Raw genomic sequence first — 10,156 nt, forward strand, 5'->3', positions numbered from 1 at the left:
TAGCTTTTTTAATACGTCCTTTTGAAAATGAGACGCACGCCTATTCGAATACATTAAAATGGTTTGCAAGGTATAATGCTTACAAGTCAAGCATTTGAGACTATCTCAGTAGCGACGTTGGTGTTTCAATGAAGTGTTCATTTCTAAGTAGAACATGAGTGATCCATCTTTGCTTATCACCATCCATGGTTACTCTTGCTCAGTTACTAGCAAAAAGTGAGGGCACAAAGGGCAGTCAAGCACATGCCTTCTTAAACAAACCCCAACAGAGTAAACGCAATGTGTTTAAAAAGGGAGCAACGACGCCACCATTTCTTGACGCCTGATTAGCTTTGATCAACACACTGAATTCACAACAAGTGAAACTGCACACATTTCCTCACTAATAGGAAGAAAAAAAAGTTGGTTGGATATGATACTTCAAGTCAACCACTGTTACTGGCCTTTAAATTTTAATAGAAATATCAAAAAACAATGTAAGGCTTTGGATTCAAAATTCTAAGTAAAGACGAAAGTAAATTTGAAGGATTAAGTTAACATACTAACCAATAGGAATTTCTTTGATAGTATATTATGTTATTTAGGAGCGCCAGTAGTCATTTATGGTGCCATCAAAGGCATCAAATGAGTTAAAACATTTTTTTGAATTTAATTTTCAATTTTTGAGATTGAGCCGGCATCTCTCTGGAGAAAAGCAAGGTAACAAATTTCCATTAAAGCCACACACCCGTTCCTCCAAAACCTCTAAATATTTTATAACCCCAATTTATTTTTAATCTGCCGTCGGTCTGCAAATCAGGGTGATTCAGTTCCATATTGCGGCCCCTCATGAGGGAGTTTGGTTCTCATGTCTTTTTAATAACCACCGTGAGGAAACTTAAACGGACATCAAAAACACCATTCAAATGAATAATTGTTCACATTTTACAGCCGGTAAAAGTCATTGTTTGGTTTTCTGTGTACTCTTGTTGCCTTGGAGGCGCGAAATGGATATTGTGCCTGCCGTAGGATGACAAATAAATTCTTGCAGTGATATTTAAAAGTACTAGTATGCTTTAGGGCCAGTATAAAAAGTCTACACACCACTATTCAATTGCCAGGGAGACCAATGCTGGCAAATTATTGGAATTTGTTTAAATACTGCATCTTGTCAGATGCATTATGTCTCCATTGTTCGCTAAAATTAACACGTAACCCCGCCATCACGCCCCAATTTTCCCACCGTTCAAACAACAACTCAGCATGCAACTTTGCTTTTTTTTTTTTGCTGTCGTCACGGCACGCCGCCAGGAGCCAAATTTCCTGCATCGGGTTCCATTAAAAAGCCTCTTTGTTTACTCTGTGACGGACAGCTTTAGAGAATGCTATTAATTTTGCACACGTTTCGGGCCACATTAAAAGCAGTCATTGTGGTCGTGCCGCGTTTTAATAATTGACCCTCTTATGAAGGGAATTGTTGAAATATTTATTGGCTCGCGCTTGTAATGCTTCTCCTTTGTTTGCTGTCATGGAGGCTAATTTCCAGTTTTGGGCATTATAACTTGAAAATGACCAATTTTAGTACTTTTTTGGTCACACCAGAAGCAGTTTCTTCTATTTTCGGCAGTGTTGTAACAATGCCAAAACTAGGAGTGTTGTTTTCGGTGATGATATGGAAATAAAATGTCATCAATATCAGAAATAAGAAATAATTTGCCAATGCGTGGCATTAATGAAAATGACCAAATATTCACTCCCAATTGAGATGGATTTGTGCTATTAACATCTACTATTGACAAACTCTTTGGTAGGGAGAAGAACGAAGAAAAATACCTTAATGTTTACCACTATTAGGTTAGTAGCAAGAGTAGTCGTTATTTGTGATAATCCCTGTGATTTATAATCCAGTCGGGCTACTTTCTGGTAAACTTTGTATTCATTTAGAGTAATTTTGATTTTATCCATCCTTTTATGCTATGATCTTTTAAAGTCTCATTTGATTTGCATGATCATTGATTGCGTTTATTCTCATTTTTGGTTAACACCACTAAGCGCCATTAAAAGAAGGAGTTTAAATTGCTTTGGACCTAATTTCTTTCCACAGCCGCTCCTCACTGAATAATTGATCAATCGAGAGTTTTGAAAGCGTCGTCAACTCGGAGCAACTCTCTCTCACTTCTTTGGTGCGTCGCAGCCTTGAAAATGAAAAGGACTTTTTCAATTTCAATGCTTCAATTATGCAGTGGGCCATTGATGTGTTCGGTCAGTCAGATAAAGGCGCGGAAAGTTGTTTTGTACTGAATGTTAGGAGCCAGGTTGTTGTCCGTACATAACGTTGACATACAGTGGAGTGTCTGTTTGTGTGGTTGTGATTATGCATGTTTATTGATTTTAAATTTTTGTTTGTGTGCATCCAAATAAGTGAAAACATGTAGTACATTTACAGGAAAACACATTCCCTTAGAAGTCAAATATTGAAGGGAATAAGTCAGCAATTGCAAGCAAAATTAGATTTTTGTAAAATATTATATATATAAAATGTCTTAAAATGAGGAGTACAATATTCAATTAACACAAAATAATGGTAATGGTATTGTATTGTATTTCAAGACCTAAGCAGTCCATTGTTGTTGAGAAAAGCACATTTTTGTCGTATCATCATTTAAAAACAAACAAACCAGCCAAAAAATAAAAAATCAATCTAAAATATAGAAATTAGTGATACCAATACTGACACTATTATCAGGACTGATAAGGCTTTCATCAGTTTTGGCAACTAAAAAGAAATAATGTGCTTCTGCTGATATGCAATCTTGAGATCTAATTTTCAACAGCTGCCCATCTTACCCAAGATGCCTCCAGGCTCTGCACGTTGTTGTCCTTTCCCAGCTGTTTTTAGACATCCAAGTGGCGTGCATTCATTCTTATGTTGGGAATTCAAACGGGTTTACCACTAGTAGATGTCCAATCCATTTGAAGTGGAAGTTCTGGCAGTAAATCAACATCTGTTTATTCAATGGTAGGGAATGACATCATCTGACCAAGCCAATAATACCAATTACTTTCCATTCCAATGAATATGCACTCATTTTGTATTATATTTGTATATTTAAATTAATACTATGGCAAATTCCCCACAGGATAGGTAGCCAAAAATGAAAGATATAGATCCCACACTAGTTGAAACAACTTCATGATCAAATCTTCAGTCAGACATTGCTCTTTCCTCACTCACTTCCTGTTACAGGTTGAAAGTTCCAGGGTGTCGGCCACATTTAAAGCAACGTGTCAGTAGACAGCTTGTTCCCAATACACTTTAGCAGCAGCGTCTCAGTGATCTGCAACCATGCTAAACACAGTTCTCATTATTTATTGATCGGGACATTTGAATGTGGCAAAGGCCACGTCAGGCCTTGATGTTGATGACGAGGTACTGTGCTCGCACGCACATATTACACACTAAGTTATGTCCTCCTATTTGATTTGCCCAAAAGTTTGGATGCCCCTCATTTGGATGATATTTTAATCCGAAATCCAGGTTTTATCCCAAAGTTTGTGTACTCTTAAGTACTGCCCTGCACACTGCAGAGGCTGCTGACACAAATGAGGGCAAGGTGTGGAGATGAAAAATGGAATCTGGACACAGAAGATCCATCTTTGCAGACAAGAATGTCCCTGGATAAAACTGCTGTGTTTGGCAACATTACTGTTAAAGGCAGATGGTGCCTGGACAGGGAGCCTGCTCCCATTTCCTCCAGTTTATGCCTCACATTCCTCATTTAGAGCATCTAGCTTCTATGAGACACCTTGTGGAAAAAAATTGGATTAATAACTTTGGATATTTTAGGCAGATGGCAATTTACTGGGAAGCCCCCCCCCCTCTCCAAACATCTGTTGCTTGCAAATTTTGTTGACTGATTTGAAAATAACATCACTACTTTGGCAGATGTTAGGGAGCACTCATTAGGGCGTCTGTTTTGGTGGCCATGCCTTTCTTGGGTAGACTCCCAAAGAAAAAAGTCTTGATGACCAGTCGGATTCAGGAACCCTATCACTTTAGTGTGGAGCAACTATTTCTGTCTCGTTTCAGGGGAAGTAGTCATATATTTAAAGGTTATCATTAGCTTAGATGATTCACTGTCAGCCCAGTGGTAGTTAATGAAGGAGGGAAATTGGGATGATAAAACCCAAATTGATGGCAATAGATGTGCAATCCATTTGAACTAGCAATCAAACGATCAGTAGCCAAAGGCTTGAGAAATGTGAGCTTTTTAAAACAAAACAGCTGTATGATTATTACCATTATTAATTGCATCTGTGACATTTCCGGAAAAAAATGTCAGCCCCAGTGCGAGTGTCTCTCCTCCGGCAATAAAAAAAAAAAAAAAAAGAAAAATCTCTCTTCAAGCTCTGTTGCCATAGCGATCTGCATTCACTTTTGGCTGGATTGCATAACATGCCTGCCGATGTTTTGTTCTCACGGGCGAATTTCAAACGTATGCATGGAAGAGCAACACAAGCCCAGTCCTTCTTGCTCCCACCCATCTTTTTCATCATGAGGAAGCAGCTGTTGCCATGACAACCTAGACTTGGGAATAGTAACTGTTTCAAAGGCAAAGCTTGCATCAGAGCCATATTTTGTTTGTATCAACCAGATTTGGATTTTCTGACAAAGGCGCTTTACAGTGTTGTTAGTCAGCCGTAAGTGTCAGTTTACATCTTGCCACCTGCTCACAAATCCCTCACAGACATTTTTCAATTTACAACCCCCCAGTCATGTCATTTTGGCATAGTAACATACGCAACCCTTTGTTACAGCTCCGATATTCCATGTAGATGCAAAATCACCATAATATCGAGATTCTAAGCTATTCTTTCTTCATCTCTAATTTTATTGAACACTGCCCGTTTAATAAGAAGGTGAAGATAATGGTGGAAAAAGTCGGCCTACTCGCCTGGCTCTCATTTGGCTTTTTTTCAGCGATCTCCCACCCACTACCAGTGAGAGGCAGTTTGCTCAGCTTGCTCTAGGGCAAAATTCAGCCCCCTCACCTGGTTCTGAATCGATCCATTTTGTTTTAATTCTCCCATGTGTTGTTTATAGACGTCTACAATATCAGGCTGAGATAAAGACAGACGTGTGTGTTGGTGTCAAGCGGATAAAGGTTATGTTTTAGGAAAAATAAGAAATATGTACCTAAGTATTTTGGAACCAGGAAACCCTAATGAAAGCTTACCTCCTAACTACCTTGTGGTAATTAGAAAAAGAGGTAAATTAATACTGAAAACATTATAGAAACCCAATCCATTATCACTGGGAAAGGCTGGAAGTAACCGAATGATTTTTTTTAGGTCCTTTAAGGCTTAATACTTGGTGATTTTTTTATATCAGTTAATGGTACTTTAAGAAGCAATCATAAACAAGATTGTTCAGCCATTTTCTTTTTTAAATTTATTTAAGAAAGAGTCCCAAAAATAAACAAGTTAGCACACATTCCATATTACAAAATGTCAGTGAGAATAGCCTGAATTTACGCCATATGGAACTTAGAAGCGACTACAATTATATGCGTGTTATCTATTGTCAGAATACAAAAACAACAGCCAGAGTAATAATAATAATACAGATTATTAGCCCCTTTGTATTATACATGGGGGCTCTTTACAGTTCATAAAAGAGATGAAGTGACTCCTATGCATTAAGAAGTGCTTGTTTTAAAAAAAAAAATCGATGTATATGACACCATCATGGAAAGGAGGGGGGGGGGGCTCTGATTTTTTAAAATCTTTTTATACAAAATAGATGTATATATGTCTATAATTATCATATGTATGTATGTTTTTCCCCCAAAAATTCAAACACCGTCACGACTTCTACATTAAAAATGTAAACGCTGTTGTGGGTGTATGTGTTGGCTTTTTTTATTGGCAGTAATGAAAAAAAAATGTCACGACGGCGGCAAACGACATGCAGAAACCGCTGCTACGTCATCGTCAGGTGGATGCAAAAATACATGAAAAACAACAAAACAAACCCCCCCAAAAGGCTATTTATTTATCCTTATTAGCAGTGTCGCCACCGAATGTACATCTATAGTTTACAAAAAAAGTCATTTACATTCACTGAAATGACAGTGATTGATTATATTAAGACTCTATCTTCATCATCTACTGGCACTAGGATTTGGCACCCGTCACTTTTTTGGCATTTCGGCATTTTTCCGCGCAGTGGATGCTCTCTAACGCCCTTTTCCATTTTTTTCTAAAATGGGTTCTTTTTAATAGATATATATTTTGCATTCATGACGTGTAAACAGATTCACTTCCTCCTGAAAGAACGACAAACGACCCTGGTCCTCGGCAGAAAAAATACAAACAGCGGGTGGTGGGAAAGAAAAGGACACCAGTCGAAAAAGTTGAACAAAATCAGAGACTCCAATACATAGAGTTCATATTAACACCAAACGTTACCGAATAAAATATACAGGGATTTAATTACATGATTTTTTTTTGTTGCTGTTCCTTTCTTCTCCAAACGCGTTTCAACCAAACTGGCGAGTTTCTTTAAAAGCTATTTGTGAAAATAGATAAAAATAGTTGTTGTTTTTTTTTTTTTTAAAGTGAGCATTTTCCTTTTTCTTAAGAAAAACTTCAAAGGACTATTTCACATTTTTAGAACGCAGATGTGCTTCCTGTTTCGGATGTGGCGGCGACCGGTTAACACACACGCATACACACAGTTTGTGACAAAAAGGAGAAGCAGCTGTTAATCAAGCCCTCGCTTTCACGCATTTAGGAATGAGAAATAAATTTCCAGGATATTTGCTTTTAACATTGTGGACAATAGCGTCCGAGTCTTTTGATCTCTGACCTTTCCCATCAGAGAAAAACAGCGCCACAACAGAAGCAAGCGAGAGTAAGAAGCGGTTTAAGGGGGAGGTCGGGGGACAAACCTTTTCGAAGAAAAAAAAAAAAGAACCAAATCGCTCTTTTTTTTCTTTTCTTTTTGAAACCATGGTAAGGCACTCGGAAGTTGGTCTGGGATCAGGACAGGTCTGTCAGGCTGACGTTCAGGCCCATGTCGGGCCTGACGTACGGGACGGCGTGGACGGCCTTCGGGAACTCCGGAGTCATCACCCGACCATTCTCCCCAGTGCTCCCGGTGACCGAAAGTCTCGCTTTGTTCCTCATAGCGTCCCCAAAAGTCATCTGCAGGCGGAGAGGGAAAAAAAGGGGGGAGTGGGGGACATTGCCACAGAGAAGTTAGGTCAGTCTTTCCCTGCATTCTCAAGTGTGAAATATAAATATATATATATGGATAAATATGTATGTGGATGAGAACTAAAGGTTGTCTGGAGGAGCGGAACCACATGACGCCACGATGAGCATGTACGTATGGTATGGTGGCAAGCATTAGCTCGGTATAGACAATATGTTGTTTTTGTCGTTTTTTTTCTTTGAACTAGTAGAGAGGCATCGTCAAGCGTGGCCATCAACAGTCATACATGAGCATGGAGGTCTTAAGGAAACTCAAATGGAGAGACAATATTACAAAGGGTTCGCCAGCGCCACCACTCTAAAGGAAATAAAAATACTTCAGCAGTTGAAATATTTGCCCAAGAAAGACTATAAGTTAGCATGAGAAAGCAAATGCCTATCTAACGCATGATTTGGACTGCTATCTTCTTTTCCCCCTCAATGAATCATTACACATATGATCTGCCTTATTTAGATTAGAACTCGAAATGACTAGATAATGTGACTTCGGGAGAAATGGCGTGGGGATGATTTGCTCGTAACTGGGTTATTTCTTGTTGATTTGACTGTTTGTACATTTTGGGATATTCTGCTGTTGGCGCTGTTGACTTCTGGGTCACTTCCTACAAATATTTCTCTTCTCTTGTTCATCTTTCATTTTAGAAAATAAAAGGGAATGATTTTTAAAGGGGTAACATCGGGGATTAGGGTGTTTACCGAGTAAAATTTGTGAAAACTCAAATTCTAGTTCTGCAACCTACGATTTCGTAACTAGAGGTATTTTTTCCCTTTTCAGCTTGGCGCTGACACTCCTTGATCCAAACACGATCATTATGTTTTAACAAAAGGGTGTGTTCGTGGCTGATATGTCTTTCTCTCATCAAATCATAAGTCAGCAGTACATCCGATCTTTTGGCCAACCTCTTCATTCAATAACACTGAAGGATGAAACGGAGGATGGAGCCAAAAAAGCGTGCAGTTTGGGGAATTTATGAAAACCTCGTGTCCCTACCCCCTAAATTTTTACACTTTCGATCCCATACACGTTGTAACCTTCCTTATAAGTTGCAAAATTCTGTGAATTCTGCGAGGAAGTTGGGTTAATATTCTGTGCATTCTTTGCCACCTTCATTCGTTTGGCCTCGGCTCGGGACTTGTAACAGAACTCGATCAAGGCCACCAGCATGGCCAAGCCGAGTCCCCCGACCAGAATGTAGAAGACCCCAGCCACGTTGCTCAGGCTGAGGGCACTGGTCTTCTCCTGTGGGGTGGATGCACACGACAAAGCAGTCAGAGGACAAACATCATTGTAGATGGAGAAAAAAAAGACACAAATACAACAGAACCACAAACAAATGCACATGAAATCATCGACCATGTTTTTTTTTTCTTCTACAAAAAAAACATCCAAAAATCACAACAAAAACAAGAGAGAACGTGATTGGTCACTTGGGGTAGATTTAAAGCAGTAGTAGTAGTATCGTGGGTTGAGGTTAGTCAAAATGGAATGCAGCAATCATCTACTCCACGGCTGGATTTACACCAAAAGGATCAAGGGACACAATACTCACAATACCAAAGGATGCATTTGCCTAACTCTGACCTGGACTCGAAATAAATGTATGATGGCTTAATCTGACACTGCTTAACTCACTGGCTGCCATTGACAGCACTAGACGTCCAACCCTTTTGAAGTAGGAGGGCTGACATCGAATAGGTTCATTCACAGCCACCCTCTCACTATGAGTAGATTGGATGTCTCCTAGTGATAAACTAATTGTGGCTTAGGTGCATCCCAGCTAGAGGAAAAAGACCACATTGTATTAGATATGTCCGCAATTGACAGCGCTAGACCTCCAATTCATTTGACGTGTGAAGGGTGGCTGCAAATTAACAGAAAATACTTCCCACCCATTTCTAAGGGTTTGGGTGTCTACTAGTGATGAACTGATTTAAATTTACAACAGCAGTGTGCACTAGCAGCCATATTAGTTTGGACCATGGGTAACCATGTTGGTACTTATACCGATGTTGGAATTGTTAGTGGTGCAAGACTACACTAAACCTCTGCATCCACTATCAATAAAACCTTGAAATGGTGTATATTTGTTACATTAGAGGTGGTTTAACTTGAAGTAAGGATTGCAGTATAATGACAAATTTAATCTACTTTCATGATGGGTCTGCATACAATGCAGCATTAATTAATAAAGCTACATTTGAAGGGGAAGTTTCTGAGGTGAGAGCGTATTCATGCATCATTTACAAAATGTTCTCAAAATGTTATGGACAAAATTACAGCTCCTTGTGAGGAAATCATCTCCCATTACGAGATTGTCTGCTCTCAGTGGAAATATTTGTATGTGTAAATGCGCTTGTCCCAAGTGAATGTGTACAAATAGCTGCTGGATATGAAATTCCATTCTGGGTATCACATGTGGGCTGTAAATTGGAAATGTGTACTTGGACCTGCAGTGTAAATCCAGTCTGAGTATCAGGTAGCTTCATAAAATTTGTGCTACTATGCAAGGACCATTTACATGGGTTGCCCACGACAACGGGGCAAGCCGTTACGGACAGAAGACAGAGGGGAAACAAATTGGTCCAAAAGTAATTGGGGTTTAACACAAACAGAAGTCTTTTCCCATGTACTTGTTTAGGGATGACAGCGGTCCCAAAACAGATACATGGGGATTGGCCAATGTGGTGCAGAATTGCAAAAAATTGTCAGTGAATAACCTCACATCATCTGTGTGCGGAGCCATGATAATAGCCACATTTCCACAAGACCATATGAAAAACGCTAAATTTGGAGGCCACCTTCATAAACTGAAAACCTATGCTAACACTGAACAACAGCTGCAACTCTTATTTCAAAACCGGAACTCTCCACCTCAACTAGCAAATGTCCTATTCCCAA

The 10,156-nt window shown here is 39.2% G+C and overlaps 1 protein-coding gene across 6 annotated transcripts in view; it reads right to left on the reverse strand.

Moving 5' to 3' along the window:
- Nucleotides 1-6,151: 6,151 nt before the first annotated feature.
- gria2b (glutamate receptor, ionotropic, AMPA 2b) overlaps nucleotides 6,152-10,156 on the reverse strand; it is a 25,534-nt gene continuing 21,529 nt past the window's right edge. For 2 of the 6 annotated variants that reach the window (XM_077733652.1, XM_077733651.1), the window contains exons 15-16: nucleotides 8,363-8,497; nucleotides 6,152-7,188 (exon numbers count right to left, since the gene is read on the reverse strand). In XM_077733652.1, the coding sequence (XP_077589778.1) occupies nucleotides 7,024-7,188; nucleotides 8,363-8,497 (300 nt within the window). In that variant the 3' untranslated portion in view covers nucleotides 6,152-7,023. Of the gene's footprint in view, nucleotides 7,189-8,248; nucleotides 8,498-10,156 lie in introns of those variants that run through there. The other 4 variants (XM_077733654.1, XM_077733653.1, XM_077733657.1 and 1 more) reach the window with 3 other exon arrangements.

Source organism: Stigmatopora nigra, chromosome 14 (genome assembly GCF_051989575.1).
Source record: "Stigmatopora nigra isolate UIUO_SnigA chromosome 14, RoL_Snig_1.1, whole genome shotgun sequence".
In the NCBI taxonomy this organism is placed as follows: domain Eukaryota; kingdom Metazoa; phylum Chordata; class Actinopteri; order Syngnathiformes; family Syngnathidae; genus Stigmatopora; species Stigmatopora nigra.